Source organism: Podarcis cretensis (genome assembly GCF_951804945.1).
Source record: "Podarcis cretensis genome assembly, chromosome: 13".
Taxonomy (NCBI): Eukaryota; Metazoa; Chordata; class Lepidosauria; order Squamata; family Lacertidae; genus Podarcis; species Podarcis cretensis.
In genome coordinates this window covers 42242068-42259202 of record NC_137182.1, presented here as the reverse complement: position 1 = coordinate 42259202, position 17135 = coordinate 42242068, and the positions used below count along the sequence as shown (strand labels likewise).

The 17135-nt window shown below is 47.2% G+C and overlaps 1 protein-coding gene across 1 annotated transcript; it reads left to right on the top strand.

Annotated features, from left to right (window-relative positions):
- Nucleotides 1–14212: 14212 nt before the first annotated feature.
- On the top strand, nt 14213–15157 carry LOC307201627 (olfactory receptor 10A7-like; the record flags this gene model as incomplete). The annotated part of the gene is made up of 1 exon (XM_079950909.1): nt 14213–15157. The coding sequence occupies one exon, from the start codon at nt 14213–14215 to the stop codon at nt 15155–15157; it is 945 nt and encodes a 314-aa protein (XP_079807035.1).
- Between the last annotated feature and the right edge of the window lie 1978 nt (nt 15158–17135).

Sequence of the window (17135 nt, the reverse complement as noted above, 5' to 3'; positions counted from 1 at the left end):
ATGTGCTCATGTTCAGAATCATTCCATTGGCCAACCCACCTGGTTTTCCATCCCCTCACCCCTGGTCCAACAATATTCCATGGCCATGGAGCATGCACAGTCTTAACTGGACTATTTGCAACAGTCCCTACTTGGTTTTTTTCCTAAAAAAATAAATTTTGGCTTGAGAAAAACCTTGAGGCTCCCCCGAGCCTCCTGATACCTTATGTGCAGATGGTATAATTTTGGCTACATAAGGACAAGTGCTCAGCAAAATGAGAGCGCTATTTGTATATATGATGAATTTTAGCATTTTTTCTGCTTTGTTTGTTTTTGTAAATAAGGAGGAAGTAGCTAGTCCGCAAGGTGCATACCTGGTAAGCTACTGAAAGGGGCTGAGCTTTGGAGTGTCAGGGTTTCGTATGAAAATATGAGGCTGCCTGTTACAGAATCAAACTGTTAGTCCATCTAGTATTGTCCACTCTGACCAGCACAGGCTCTCCGAGAACTCAGGCAAACTCCACAACATCTGATACCTGACATCAGGTTCCAAGCAGGCAGGGTCACTTGAGAAGAGCATGAAGACCAGGGACATTCCTCTAGGTGAGAGAGAGGCCTCCTGGAGAGCTACATTCATCCCTGAGGTTCTCCCCCCCTGCTCCGTACCTAACTGAGACACTCAACCCTACCCATAACTAGCAATAGTTAAATAACCTACCCAAAAATTATCAAGCAGCCACAAATGTACTTGATTAACAGAGGATGCAGAATTCAACCTTACTTGCTATGGAAGAATGCCCAGCCCTGATCACAAGACTGGAGGCAAAAGAACCCTTAACTTGGAAGACAGGAACACCCAAAAGTCAAATCACACAATGCGGTCTGCTCTATGCCACAGTTTGTTCCATTTCATCAGGATCCTCTTTCACCCTTGACCCTTCATTCATCACATATGCCCTTCCTTTCAATGAAAGTCTACAGCTGAGTCCTTCCCAGTCCTGGATCCCAACTAATTCTGCATTCTCTTCTCAAGCCACACAAACACCGTTCTCACAGCAATCTGAGTCACACATATGGAGCCAGTGTAGTGTAGTGTTGGGCTAGGACCTGAGAGCCCAGGGTTTGAATCCGCATTCAGCTATTACACTCACTGGTGACCTTAGACCAGTCACCATCTCTCGGTCTAACCTACCGCACAGAATTGTTGACAGGATAATATGGAGAGAGGAAGAACCATGAACACCACCTTGAGCTCCTTGGAGAACAGGTGGGATATATATTCTCTCTCTCTCTCTCTCTCTCTCTCTCACACACACACACACACACACACATATATAGTGCTTGTTCAACAACTGTCACTTCTGAAAGGAGGATCTTAATATGGATGATGATTGGATCTTGGAGTGTAGGGGGAGAAACTCACCCACATCAGAGTTGTTTTCCCATGTCTTTGCCTGATGTGCTTGACTTCAGCTCAAGATCTTAACCATTACACAAGAAAATGAAAAGCATGTGTGTGGGGGTGGAGGTTCTTAGTTGTCTTTTCCTGCTCAGATGTTCTTTGTGGAGAAGAACTGAAGATGAATAGCGTCAGAAGTCAAAAAAGCACAAATGCCTTAGACAGAGGCAGGTGGGATGAGAGGCACAGGCGGTGACGAAACAAGGCTGTGCATTTTTCAAAGCCCTCCTGATGATTCACTCACAATCAGTAAATATCCATCCCTGCATGCTTTTGTCACTGGGTTCCTGTGACATTATCCCCTTATGGAGCCATTAGCTATATCTTCCTGCAACGACTGTCCCTAATTTCCAGATCCTTCACCAGCCTGATCTTTTTGTCTGCTACTATATCCTCCAGGGTGCAATTTTCATCCTTCTGGTCTTAGAAGTGCAGCTCTCGCTTACTGCCAAAGGACTTCTCCAAGCTTCGCCAAGCTTCTTTAGGCTTCAATCTCCTTAATGGTCTCAGGAAAGGGAAACTATTTGTATTTCTTCCCCTCAAGCAATTCTTCCTTCTGACTCATTATTTCCCTCACTTTCCACAGGGGATACGAAAGCACACTTTAAGGGCATTTCTAGAACACAAGGAGACAAGATCTTCTTTTTGCAGAAGGGCTATTTCCCCTTGTGGGAAATCTTCCCACGACTGCAGTGGCAAGAGGCGAAAAATAGGCAGAGCAACTGATGGGACTTTGAACTTTCTACAGTACGCTGCATTCTAGCCATGCAATCATCAAAGGTTTCGAATACAAACACATCCATGCAGCCAAACAACAGAGATTATCACTGTTCAAGAACAAACCTGAGTCTGGAAAAAGCATTCAAAGAGGATGCAGAGCAGGGCCAACCAAAACTGTGGCCTGGAGGAAAGTCATGGGGATAGTCCAAAGCACAACTAAGGGTACAAGAATATGCCAGAGATCTGGAAGACCATGTTGCTTGAGCAAAGTTCTGCTGAAATAAGAAGCCAGTTATATGTCTTCCTGCCTTGGGGGATCCAGTGGCCTGGAAATGAGGAGTGAGTCTAGGACCTCAGGGTGCATCACTGAGAAGCTGTTACTTGCAGCTCAGTGGCTCACCACCTGAGGCAGTATCCACAGATCCCAACAGCTCCTAACCCAATATTAAGGTATCTCTTCCCATTGCAGTGGCCTGAGTGAAGAGCATTTGGGTCAAAATTAAGGGAGAGAAGAATAACAGGGACCTCATTGTGGGAGTTTACTATAGATCCCCAAGCCAAACGGAGGACATGGATGATGCCTTCCTGGAACAGATGGCCAAGCATGCAAAAGGAAGGGAGATAGTAGTAATGGGGGACTTCAATTACCCGGATATTTGCTGGATGTCAAACTCAGCCAAGAGCATAAGGTCAAACAGATTCCTCACTGGCCTTGCAGACAACTTTGTTGTCCAGAAAGTGGGAGAAGCAACAAGAGGAACAGCCATTTTAGATCTGGTCCTAACCAATGTTGATGACCTGGTTAGTGGGGTAGAAGTGGAAGGATCATTAGGCGCGAGTGATCATGCTCTTCTGAAGTTTACTATACAGCGGAAAGGAGCAGCCAAGCATACTAGGACTCAATTTCTTGACTTTAAGAAAGCCGACTTCATAAAACTTAGGGAAGTGCTGGGTGAGATCCCATGGACAGTAATACTAAAAGGAAAGGGAGTTCATGATGGCTGGGAGTTTCTTAAGAGGGAGAGAGTAAAAGCACAACTTCAGGCAATACCAATGAGACAGAAACATGGAAGGTGCCTAAAGAAGCCAGGGTGGCTATCTAAAGAACTTTTAACTGAGTTAAGATTAAAAAAGGATGTGTACAAAAAATGGAAAAGGGGGGAAACCGCCAAAGAGGAATTCAAACAAATAGCCAGCACGTGTAGACACAAAGTCAGAAAAGCTAAAGCACAGAATGAACTCAGGCTTGCTAGAGAGGTTAAAAGCAACAAAAAAGGCTTTTATGGGTATGTTCGTAGCAAAAGGAAGAAGAAAGAAACAGTGGGGTCACTCAGAGGAGAAGATGGTGAAATGCAAACAGGGGGCACAGAAAGGGCTGAACTCCTCAATGCCTTCTTTGCCTCAGTCTTCTCCAATAAAGAAAACAATGCCCGACGTGAAGAATTTGGAGCAAATGATTCAGCAGAGGAAACACAGCCCAGAATAACTAAGGAGATAGTACAAGAATACTTGGCTAGTTTAGATGTATTCAAATCTCCAGGGCCAGATGAACTGCATCCAAGAGTATTAAAAGAACTGGCAGATGTTATCTCAGAACCACTGGCAGTCATCTTTGAGAATTCCTGGAGAACAGGCGAAGTCCCGGCAGACTGGAGGAGGGCAAATGTTGTCCCTATTTTCAAAAAGGGGAAAAGAGAGGACCCAAATAATTACCGCCCAGTCAGGGAAGATTCTGGAGCAGATCATTAAGCAAACAGTCTGTGAGCACCTAGAAAGGAATACTGTGATCACCAATAGTCAGCATGGATTTCTGAAAAATAAGTCATGTCAGACTAACCTGATCTCGTTTTTTGACAGAATTACAAGCCTGGTAGATGAAGGGAACGCAGTGGATGTAGCCTACCTTGATTTCAGCAAGGCATTTGACAAGGTGCCCCATGATATTCTTGTAAAGAAGCTGGTAAAATGTGGACTTGACTATGCTACCACTCAGTGGATTTGTAACTGGCTGTCTGACCGAACCCAAAGGGTGCTCATCAATGGTTCCTCTTCATCCTGGAGAAGAGTGACTAGTGGGGTGCCACAGGGTTCTGTCTTGGGCCCGGTCTTATTCAACATCTTTATCAACGACTTGGATGATGGACTCAAGGGCATCCTGATCAAATTTGCAGATGACACCAAACTGGGAGGGGTGGCTAACACCCCAGAGGACAGGATCACACTTCAAAACGACCTTGACAGATTAGAGAACTGGGCCAAAACAAACAAGATGAATTTTAATAGGGAGAAATGTAAAGTATTGCACTTGGGCAAAAAAAATGAGAGGCACAAATACAAGATGGGTGACACCTGGCTTGAGAGCAGTACATGTGAAAAGGATCTAGGAGTCTTGGTTGACCACAAACTTGACATGAGCCAACAGTGTGACGCGGCAGCTAAAAAGGCCAATGCAATTCTGGGCTGCATCAATAGGAGAATTGCATCTAGATCAAGGGAAGTAATAGTGCCACTGTATTCTGCTCTGGTCAGACCTCACCTGGAGTACTGTGTCCAGTTCTGGGCACCACAGTTCAAGAAGGACACTGACAAACTGGAACATGTCCAGAGGAGGGCAACCAAAATGGTCAAAGGCCTGGAAACGATGCCTTATGAAGAACGGCTAAGGGAGCTGGGCATGTTTAGCCTGGAGAAGAGGAGGTTAAGGGGTGATATGATAGCCATGTTCAAATATATAAAAGGATGTCACATAGAGGAGGGAGAAAGGTTGTTTTCTGCTGCTCCAGAGAAGCGGACACGGAGCAATGGTTCCAAACTACAAGAAAAAAGATTCCACCTAAACATTAGGAAGAACTTCCTGACAGTAAGAGCTGTTCGACAGTGGGATTTGCTGCCAAGGAGTGTGGTGGAGTCTCCTTCTTTGGAGGTCTTTAAGCAGAGGCTTGACAACCATATGTCAGGAGTGCTTTGATGGTGTTTCCTGCTTGGCAGAGGGTTGGACTCGATGGCCCTTGTGGTCTCTTCCAACTCTATGATTCTATGATTCTATGATTCCTAGAAGATGAAAAGTTAAATACATAACTGGTCACCATTTGCAGCAAGCTTCACAATGACCAGGCTCCCCTGTGATTAATCCAGTTCTTGTATGAATAAGGGAGTGTCTTGGCAGTGAGGCATCTAATCATAAGCCTGCATTTTTATTAAAGCTTATATGTTTAATCAGGGCTTGTATTTTAAAAAGCTTAAAGATTTTCAAATGTTTCATGCCAGGCAGAAGAGCAGCTGCCTAAGAACCTTGGCAATGTTTTTACTCCTAGACAAGGGGGGCCCCTGATTTATAGCAGAAAACAATTCTCAAAGTCGTAAAAAGGGAATTACAGGCTGACAGCCAAGGTTACACTGACCCTACAAATTAAGGGTTGATAAATAGTAAAATGAGCCATATCTTCTTCCTAAGGTTAAAAAGGTCAAGAGCAGTGAAAAAGCAACTGGTCTGGCTGGCAGAAAGGGAGCATTTTTGGGAAGTCTTTTCTAAAGCTGTTTCTTTCTTAAACTAAGATCCTTTTAAGATTTCTTTTCCTTTTAAAAGGTTATTTATGTATTAAATATATTAGCTTAAATATAATTATGCAAAGGATTTAAGAAATGCTAGATTCTTATTTCATATAGTTGTAAGAGTTGTAACTATCCTGAAATTAAGTCAGCCACCAGCCCGGCCTCCTGTCAGACAGGAGACGCCATCGAGCACTCCTGATATATGGTTGTCAGGCCTTTTGTTTAGAAACCTTCAAATGAAGGAGATCTCTCAATGTTGATGTGAACTCAAAATCCTTGACATATGTTTAAGATAAAAATTCAAGATTAACCATCTGTTTTGGAAGGCAATAGGGCAAGGAGGGCAAGAGGTGAGCTGGTAATTAAGATTCCTTGTTGAGACACATGTAAGATATATTACTACTTATTTGTCATTTATAGATAGAAGAATATATAGCTTTTTGATTCCCATAAAAGGGCAAGAGCAAATGGGTGTATCTTTTGTGATTGGTTCTAGCAAATAGCCAATAGGAATTTCAGCCAGGCTGATTGGACAGAGGCAGCCACAGGAGGAGCAAGGGGGCTGGATTAAGGAAATATAAGTGCTGGCCAGAATGGCAAGAGGCCAGGCCAGAGCTTGGTAACCATATACCACTGTGCCTCATATTTATTTGTCTGACAAATAAATTATTATTTTAATTTCTCTATTGCTGCGTTGAATATTTCATTCCAGCTAAGCGTTAACCACAAGCAGGGTGCTACAGCAGACCTGTGAACAGGAGTCATCCATATGTCCAAATAGGTATTCAAATGAGATTGTTGGTAATGAGATACATGTTCAAATGTGGAAAGGGCAGTAAAATATTCAGACCACTGAGTAAAATAGACAATGAGGATTTAACTTTCCAGCACTGAAATATAGATCTCTTTGTTGTAATATTTAGTAAGTGACTCACGTTTGTATGCATGAAAGGGTTAACCCAGGGGTAGGCAACCTAAGGCCCAGGGGCCAGATGCGGCCCAATCGCCTTCTCAATTTGGCCCACGGACTGGTGTTTTTACATGAGTAGAATTCATTTAAAATGCTTTCATTTAAAATGCATCTCTGGGTTATTTGTGGGGCATAGGAATTCGTTCATGTATTATTATTTTTCAAAATATAGTCCTGCCCACCACATGGTCTGAGGGACGGTGGACCAGCCCACGACTGAAAAAGGTTGCTGACCCCTGGGTTAACCTAAGCCCTGAGCTCAGGTTGCCAGTGGGTGGAGTTTAGCAGGCTCCCATCAGTTTTTGCTTCCTCCCCTCCCCCACCACCACCTCTTTGTCACTTTCTACTGTTTCCTGGAAAAAGGAGCCATGTGGTTTTGGCTCCCAGCACAGCAAATGCTGCATGTGAATGAAATGTCTTTCTAAAAGGAGATTTTTTTACAGCCTGAATCTTTGCTAATGCAAAGATTGCATGATTCTTTTGTAAGGAAGCCAAGTTCTTTCTTTTTTAATCATTTGGTGCATTTTTTTTCTTCTTCATTCTACTGCTAACAGATGGAGACTTGTTTGATGTAACTTCTCGAAATCTGCGAGTAAACTCTACACTTGTTTGCAAAGCTTAGTGTTTGCAATTTATTCTAGCCTAGGTATTTTTGTTACAATATGAGAACATCGCAGCTGCAGACAGCTAGCATGTTGACATCATGTGATATGGCTAGCTGTGGGAAAGAACCTTCCCGGAAGTTCACAGGCTGGGAAAGTCTTTGTAAAGTGTGTAATTTGAGACCTTCCTCTTGTGTATGTATAGGAAATATTTGTCACTTGCTGGAAGGAGTCTGAAGTGTTCGGACATGTTTTCTGTAGTGCTGCAGAGTCAGAAATAAAGCGATGTAAATAGATTTCTGTCTATCTCCTTTCCCTGCTGGGAAACAAGGAGGGAGGGGGTGTGCATTTTCCCAAGCTGGGAGATGTCGCCTATATCAAGATCTCCCTGGTCTGTCTGGGAACACAGCCAGAGGCAGATCACCGGTAAGCAAGCCGGGAGCCTGGGAGAGGAGCCAGTCTCCCCCGAAGAAGGCTTGTTTTCCAAAAATTTTATGGGGAGCATTTGTTTAAAGATGAATGGAGGCAGATGTAAAATCTAACCATGTTTTAATGTGCTTGCAGCAATCATCATTGTGCTAATTCTGCTATCATGTGATTGACCACTGCGAGAACAAAATGTTAGACTACATGGGCTTTTGGCATGATCCAGCAGGATCCAGCTCTTATGCCATTAAGTTGTTAAATAATGTTAAATAAACATATTTTACACTATACCACAGCATGGCGCAGATGTGTCTTGATTAGAAGCAGAGGGACTAATAATTCGTTTCCCAATAGAAATTCATGTTGCACCAACCCCACCAGTTGTATGAACAAGGCATTCCTGTTTGAGGAGAAATCTATATGAGGTAGCAAACATCATTATGAACAGATGAAAGCTCAGCCCAGCCAAAGCTCCGTCTTCAGCATACTCCAAATGTGAAGTTTCATGACCAACCATCTGTGGCGGAAATTATCAGCCCCAAGGTGTGTCGCAATGAATCCTAGAGGTCAACAGAAAGCTGCCTTATACTAAAGCAAATGATTGGCCGATGTTGCCCAGGGCTGTCTACACTGACTGACAGCACCTTCTCTGGGTTTCAGCCAAGGATTTTTTCCCAACTCTGTCTGGTGATACCAGGGATTGAAACTGGGACCTTCTGCATGCAAGGCATGGACTGATTGCCTATGAGTCATGGTCCTATCTCAGCTAAGGTGAATCTCCTGGAAACCCAGAGGTGATAAACAGAATCACACGGTAGCTACTTGATAGAGTATGAGTATCACCTTGTGGGCAGGTGATAATTTACAAGCTCCAACCTTGCATCTGATAAATGTCACATCCTTATAGGGATGCGGCTGGCACTGTGGTCTAAACCACTGAGCCTCTTGGGCTTGCCAATCGGAAGGTCAATGGTTTGAATCCCCGCAACAGAGTGAGCTCCTATTGCTCTGTTCCAGCTCCTGCCAACCTAGCAGTTTGAAAGGTGAAATATACTCAGAGTCGCAAAGTGATTTCATGCTCTTTATTCAGCTCATAGTGGTGAGGAGGAATGAATGAAAGTCCCCTCAAGGTATCTGCTTTATATACATTATTTACACAATGGGCTGCACATGATTGGCTAATTCCGGAATTCTACTGTAAGCCAATCAGGTTGTGGATTCACTTCTATCTGGAGCATGATTGGGTAGTTCCTGCCAACCAATCATACTGCTGCATTGTTCTAGGACCAATCAGACTGCTGCATTCTGAATCCTATTGTTCTAGGACCAATCAGGCTGCTGCCTTTTGGATCCTATTGTTCTAGGGCCAATCAGACTGCTGCAGTTTGGATCCTATTCAACCCAGTACATAACACCCCTCCCCTCTAAGTTCCAGTCCTGCCCGGGAGGTCGCATTCATAGTCCTCGAGGTACGCCGGCGGCCTACGTGTGCGTTGCGGCCTGGGGTGTTCCCTGGTCCGGGGTTCAGGTTCTGGCTCGTGTTCCAAGGATGCTGGCTGTGATGGGGCTGTTTGGTCTGGCGCAACCGGCTCACTCAGTCGTGGTTCTGGTTCCAGTGTCCTTTTGGCCTCGCAGGTCCTCTCTGTATTTAATGATTCTGCCTCTCCTGCTGGCCCCTCGTGCTCTATGGGCCTCACTGCCCCTCTGTTTCCTTGGGACTCCTCTGCCCTTTCCTCCTCCTGGTTTTCTCCTGGGAATCGTCGCCGTATCTGGTCGCAGTGGCGGCGCCAGCATTGCCCCCCATCCGTTAGCACCTCATACGACACGGGGCCAGTGACCCTGGTGACTGTGGCGGGTACCCATGCTGGGCCTGCCCCAAAATTCTTTGCGTACACTGGGTCCTGAGCCTCGAAGGTCCGGGGGTTCTTGCCTTCCCCCACCACTGCCTCATCCTGAGCTCTATTGGGGTGAAGGCGGTCCAATCTGATTGCAAGGCGCCGACCCATTAGTAGTTCAGCGGGGCTCCGGCCAGTCGTTGAGCTGGGGGTGCTGTGCTGTGCTAGAAGGAATGTGGCAAGGCGGTACTCCCAATCCCCTTGTGTCATACGGCGAAGGGTGTCCTTGGTGGTCCGCACCATGCGTTCTGCTTGGCCGTTGGTGGCAGGGTGGAATGGCGCCGAACGGATGTGGCGGATGGCGTTCTGCGTTGTGAAGGTTTGGAATTCTCCTGACGTAAATGCAGTCCCGTTGTCTGAGACGAGAGTGTCAGGGAGCCCGTGGGTTGCAAACAGCCTGCGTAGTACCCGGATGGCTGCGGACGTAGAAGTGGACGGTACCAGTGCGACTTCCAGCCATTTGGTGTAGGAGTCCACCACTATGAAGAATGTTTTCCCCTGAAAGGGGCCAGCGAAGTCCACATGCAGGCGTGACCATGGTACTCGGGCGGACTCCCAGGACTGGACTGGGGCCCTTGGGGGATCTGGGCGGGATTCTTGGCAGGCCTGGCAGTGTTTGACCCAGGCCTCTATCTCTCCATCGATCCCTGGCCACCACACATAACTCCTGGCAAGGGCCTTCATTCTTACTACCCCTGGGTGTGTCTCGTGTAGGGCTGTGAGGACCCTTTTGCGGAGGGGCTGGGGAACAACGACCCTGCTTCCCCATAACAGGCACCCCTTGTGGGCCGACAGTTCATGTTTGCGGGTTGTGTAGCCGGCGAATTCTGGCCCGGGGCTGCTGCTGGGCCATCCCCTCCACACCCAGTCCAGGACCCGGGAGATGACCCTATCTTTCTTGGAATGGTGTGCAACTTCTTGTGCCTGAATGGGGCGGTCAGGAAGCAGCTCCAGGCTCATAACCTCTTGTGCAGGTGCTGGGTCGGGGCCTGTTTCCGGTAGTGGTAGCCTGCTGAGGGCGTCCGCATGGCCCATCGCCTTCCCCGGACGGTGAATCAGTGCATACTGGTAGCTGGCAAGGAAAATTGACCACCTGAGGACACGAGGAGACAGCACTTGGGGGGTCTGCTTTTCAGGGGCAAACAAGCCAAGCAACGGCTTGTGGTCAGTCACCACGGTGAAGGGCCGCCCGTACAAGAAATCATGGAATTTTTTTACTCCCTTCACGATTGCCAGACCCTCCTTGTCGATTTGCGAGTAGTTCCGCTCGGTTGCGTTGAGTGTCTGGGAAAAGTATGCCACTGGTACCTCTCTTCCATCCGGGAGTTGGTGTCCCAGGACAGCGCCAATTCCATAGGGCGAGGCGTCGCATGCTAGCACCACCGGCAGCCTCTCGTCGAAGTGTGCCAAGACCGAGTTTGAGACAAGCAAGTCCTTGACTGCCTGGAATGCGGCCTCCTGGCGCTGGCCCCACACCCAAGGGGCCCGCTTGTCCAGGAGTCTGTGTAGGGGCTCCGCTACCGCCGCCTTGTGGGGAAGGAAGGAATGGTAAAAGTTCAATAGTCCCAAGAAGGCCTGAAGTTCAGTCTTGTTCTTGGGTGCTGGGGCATCACAAATGGCCCGTACCTTGTCCCCAGTCGGGTGGACCCCTTCTGCGTCCACCATAAATCCCAGAAAGTCCACCTGAGGCACTCCTAGTAGACATTTTTCCCGCTTCACCTTGAGACCCGCCGTCTGGAAACGGTGCAGAACGGTGCGGAGGCGGTCCTCAAACTCCTCTGGTGTGGGCCCGGCAATCAACACATCATCGAAGAAGGGGGTGACGCCAGGAATCCCTTTAAGTAGAGAGTCCATTAGATTCTGGAATATGCCTGGTGCCACGCTGATACCGAATTGCAGCCGCTTTACCCTGAATGCTCCTCTGTGCGTCACAATCGTCTGTGCCTCTGCTGTGGCCTCATCTACTGGCAGCTGTTGATATGCTTGGGCCAAGTCCAGCTTGCCAAAAATTTTCGACCCAGCCAGGGTGGCAAGAACATGGCTGACCACTGGCACTGGGTATGCATGGGCCGTAAGGGCCTTGTTTATGGTACATTTGTAGTCTGCGCAGATGCGGACCGAACCATTAGGCTTGACGGGTGTGACAATTGGGGTTTCTCAGGGGGCATTAGGCACCGGCTCCAGCACTCCTTGCTCCACAAGCCGGTCCAATTCCTCGTCTATACGGGGTTTCAGGGTGAACGGGACCCGGCGGGCCTTGAGCCTGACCGGTCGTACTGTGGGGTCAAGCTGTAGAGCAATGGGGGGGCCCGTATACTGTCCCAATTTCCCATCAAAAACCCCCGGAAATTCCTTGCATATGGCGTCCACGTCCACTTGTAAGCTAGTGTGGTTCACCCCGGTGACGGCTAGCCCCAGTGGTCCAAACCATGCCAATCCCAGTAAGCTAATGTAGGGGCCCTTGACCACCAGCAATTCCAGTTGCCGCGTCCGCCCTCGGTATTGCACCCTGAAGGTCCCCACCCCCATTGTGGGGACCTTACGTTTCTGGAAGTCCCGGAGGGTGAATGGGGCCGGCCTGAGTTTGGGACCCCCAGTAGGACACAGTTTCCTTAAGGTCCTTGCCGAGATTATGGATAGAGTTGAACCCATGTCAAGCTCCATGCGGCATGGGGCCCCCTCTATCTGTATGTCAACATAAATTTTCTCTACGTTGGGGTGGGGCAACTGGTATACCTGGAAGTCCGTGAGCTCAGTCGAGTTGCCTTGGTGCATTGGGCCCCGGGACCTGGGGCTCTTGGATTGGTCATCTGATGCCTGGCGTCGGGTGAGCCGAGCCCGACACACCCGGGCGATGTGTCCCGATTTTCTGCACTGCCTGCACTCTGCGTTGCGGAAACGGCAGGTCCTCCTCTCGTGACGTTCTCCGCAGCTTGCGCAGTTCCCTCCTTCTCGTCGAGGCAGCTGTGGTATGTGGGCTGCTTGAGTGCGCTGCTGTACTCGGTGCACCTCCTCCCTGTTGGATCCTGAGTCGTCGGTGAGGTCTTCATGGTGGACCCTCGGTTGGGATGGCTGGCTCGGCCGTGCCTCTTGCGTCGACCTCTCGGCAGCTTCCGTTGCCAGGGCCTCCTCCAGAGCGACCTGGAACGTTAGGTCCTTCTTAGCGTAGAGGCGTCGTTGCAGCTTCTCATCCCTCAGGCCACCGACGAGGCGGTCACGAAGCATGTTCTCCAGTTCTGAGAAGTTGCAGAACCGGGTGGCTTGGCGGAGAGAGGTCACAAACCCAGTTATGGTTTCCCCAGGGGCTTGCCGCTTTGCGTAGAAGGCATTTCGACGAGCCACCACTGAGGGCTGCGGCGAAAAGTGCCCCTTCAGCTGTTCCATTATTGTTTTGTATGGAACAGTAGCGACGTCTTCAGGCGCAAGGAGAGCCCGGGCGATTTCAAACGTCTCCTCTCCGCAGACGCTGAAGAATATTGCCCTCTTCTTGGTGTCTTCTTCATCAGTGACCCCTTTGGCTTCTAGGAGGAAGGTGAAACGGGAGGCGTATGCTTCCCAGTCTCCAGATGCTGGGTTGAACGGCGAAAAGCTGCTGTTGGTTGCCATTCTGAGTTCCTTGTGTCCCGGAGCTGAAGCCTGGATACACGGTGCGAGGCAGCGATGCGGCAGGTGGCGGTGCTGCGGTGCTGTGTGTGGCAGTCAGCTCAGCGGGATCCCATCCTCGTCGCCAGTGAAATATACTCAGAGTCGCAAAGTGATTTCATGCTCTTTATTCAGCTCATAGTGGTGAGGAGGAATGAATGAATGTCCCCTCAAGGTATCTGCTTTATATACATTATTTACACAATGGGCTGCACATGATTGGCTAATTCCGGAATTCTACTGTAAGCCAATCAGGTTGTGGATTCACTTCTATCTGGAGCATGATTGGGTAGTTCCTGCCAACCAATCATACTGCTGCATTGTTCTAGGACCAATCAGACTGCTGCATTCTGAATCCTATTGTTCTAGGACCAATCAGGCTGCTGCCTTTTGGATCCTATTGTTCTAGGGCCAATCAGACTGCTGCAGTTTGGATCCTATTCAACCCAGTACATAACAAAAGGTAAACGGTGTTTCTGTGCGATCTGGCACTCGTTGCGGTGTTCTGTTGCGCCAAACGCGGTTTAGTCATGCTGGCCACATGACCCGGAAAGCTGTCTGTGGACAAACACCAGCTCCCTCAGCCTGAAAGCAAGATGAGCGCCGCAACCCCATGGTTGCCTTTGACTGGACTTATCTTTCTGCTTTAGATTGATGTATACCCTGGAATACTTTTCATGAAGGGGTCCAACAAGCAGTAGCCTCTGTTTCTGGTCATTCACCCACTCATTTCTAGTCCCCAATTCTCATCAGCCCCAGTCAGCATGGCCAACAGTGAGGGATGGTGGTCTATCAATGTCTAGAGGGCTACCCCACACACACACACTACATCGTGCTGTCTCTATTCTTAGTTTCTATTATGATACAATATGCATGCTGTTTGCCAGGCAGGACATCTTAATATTTTGTACCGTCTCCAGTTTTATTTTATTTCCCTTTTTCTTTCCTCTTCCCATGCAAAGAGTCCATGGCCTATGTACAATGGACCAATCAAACATCCATTGTTTTCGTACTTCTGGGTTTCAGAAGCCTCCAGCAGTTCCAGATCTTACTTTTTCTCCTTTTTTTACTGATCTACGTTGCAACTGTAGCTGGGAACCTTCTCATCGTGGTGCTAGTCGTGACTGATCGCCAGCTTCACAACCCCATGTACTTTTTCCTAGCTAACCTCTCTGTACTTGAGACCTTATATGGTTCGATCATCACCCCCAGGATGTTATCTGACTGCCTGTCAGAAGACAGGACCATTTCTCTCTGTGGATGCCTCACACAGATCTTACTATACAGCGGTTTGGCTTTCAACAAATGCTTACTCCTCGCAATCATGGCATTCGATCACTACTTAGCCATATGCAAACCGCTTAGCTACAGGACCATCATGAACTTCAAGGTCTGCCTCCAGCTAGCAAATGCTTCCTGGTTAACTGGCTTCTCGGTGTCTTCCCTAGCCGTTGGGACAGTGTCCACAATGCTTCTTTGTGGTCCCAATGAAATCAACCATTTTATTTGTGATATGGATCAGTTAACCAAACTCTCCTGCAGAAAGAGCATGCTGGCAGAGATGACTGTCCTTATCTCCTGCTCCATTGTGACTATAGGGCCCTTTGTGTTCATCATCGTCTCGTATGTTTACATCCTGTCAGCCATTTTGAGAATCGCATCCTCCACAGGGAGACAGAAGGCCTTTTCAACATGTGCTTCCCACCTCTTAGTGGTGAGTTTATATTATGGGACCATCATGATCATGTATGTGATACCCACAAAAAATCAGTCCCCAGGCTTCCATAAGGCAATATCTGTCATGTACACAGTTGCCACGCCAATGTTTAATCCTATCATATACAGCCTCCAGAACAAAGAAGTAAAAGGGGCCTTCAAGAAACTTGTGTTTCATAATCTTGGCATGGATTAGGACATCTTTGCCAATCTGGAGTCCTCCAGATGATTTGAACTATATTGTTGTTGTTGTTGTTGTTGTTGTTATGATGATGATAATGATGATGATGATGATGATGATTATTTGTATACCGCCCTATACCCATAGATCTCAGGGTGATTCACAATATAAAACTACAGTTACCATCATCCCTAACCACTGATCATGCTGGATAGGCTTGATGGGAGTTGGAGTCCAAAACATGTGGAAGGTACCAAATCAGGGAAGGTTGTTAGGGTGATTGTGGTACTTCTCAGGTTACTTCAGCAGTATGGGAAGTTGAACAAAACATTGCTAATTCAGAATTCAAATGCCGGAAAAAGGTCTCTGCATTGTACACATGAGAAGATATACCCCAGACCCTGGACTGGTGGTAATAGTCATCTTAGAGTAGAGATTTGGAACTTGTGCCTTCCAGACAACATTAAACTGTACAGTGGTACCTCTGGTTACGTACTTAATTCATTCCAGAGGTCCGTTCTTAACCTGAAACTGTTCTTAACCTGAGGTACCACTTTAGCTAATGGGGCCTCCCACTGCTGCCCTGCCGCCACCGTGTGATTTCTGTTCTCATCCTGAAGCAAAGTTCTTAACCCGAGGTACTATTTCTGGGTTAGCGGAGTCTGTAACCTGAAGCGTATGTAACCTGAAGTGTATGTAACCCGAGGTACCACAGTACAAGGATATGCCACATACAGAGATTCTAAAACCAGGGGTGAGGAAACTTCTTGAGCCCAACGGCCAAATTCCCTTTTGGGCAGCATTCTAGAGGCTGTGTGCCAATGATGGGTGAGGCCAGAAGCAAAAGCAGGTGGAGCAATAGAGGGGCTGTGTACCTTTGTGCCATAGGCTGCATTTCAGACACAAAGAGGGTTCTACACTATCCCGCGCAAATGCATGCTTCTCTTCATCCAGGCAAGAAGAGCCATTTTCACAGTTCGAGGACACATTTCAGCCAGGCAAAAGCACCCAAAGAGAGAGTGTCGCAGGGCCAGTGAGGGCTGTGTGCTGGGGAGAGTCCCAAGAACCACATTTGGTATATTGACCACAAGTTCTCCACCATGCTTTAAACCTGTAGTGGCCTCTACCTTGTGGAATGATACCTCCAAGGACCTCAGGCAGGTTCCAGCTGTGGATTGCTTCTGATAGCATTTGTCTTTGTACCTGTTCATTTTCCTCATACCGATTCCTGCTGTTCCTGGTTGTTGTGACTCACTCTTGAATGTTATTTTATTGTGTTGGTTTTATTGCTGTTGTTGTTTCGTTGGTGAATCGCCTTGGTATTTCTTTCTGAACTGAAAGGCAGTATATATGAATTATTTTAACAAAGAAAGTAAAGAAAACTGCTCATGTAAGCCTTATCAAGGCAAAAACCACATACCAGCCAGGCCAGAATTATTAATTATCTTTATTATTGTTTCCATGGAACCAGTAGACACAGGATGTGAGGATGGGCTGCTAAAGTAAAGGGCTTCTAAAGACAACAGATGTAACTTTTTTCTCATCTATTGTCTCTTCAAATACCCACCCCCCCGTTTATCTCTTCCAAAGGAATAAATAATATAATGATGAACACTTGTGGAAGCTGAGTGTTCAAGTCAACTAAAATTGCAACTTGTGTTTCAGAAGTTGAACACTTCCAGCTATCCAGTGTTGAGGATTCACAGCAGCAGATGAATCATGTTATACAAGAACCTTAAATATATTGAAGTCCAGAAGGAAAAGAATCCTGTTAGTGAATAATGGGCTTGCGCTTAATAGGAAAGCACACAACCCAACATTTGTGCATCTTTTTAATCAATAATTTTAATTGATTTTTTTTAAAAAAAATAAAATAAATATGACACTCAGCAGGGTGTCAGTAAAAAAAAACAACCCCTAACATTTAACAAAAGAAATATTCACTGGTCCAAAGGTTCACCAAATAAGGACTCGCATAGCTTAGTTCAAGATA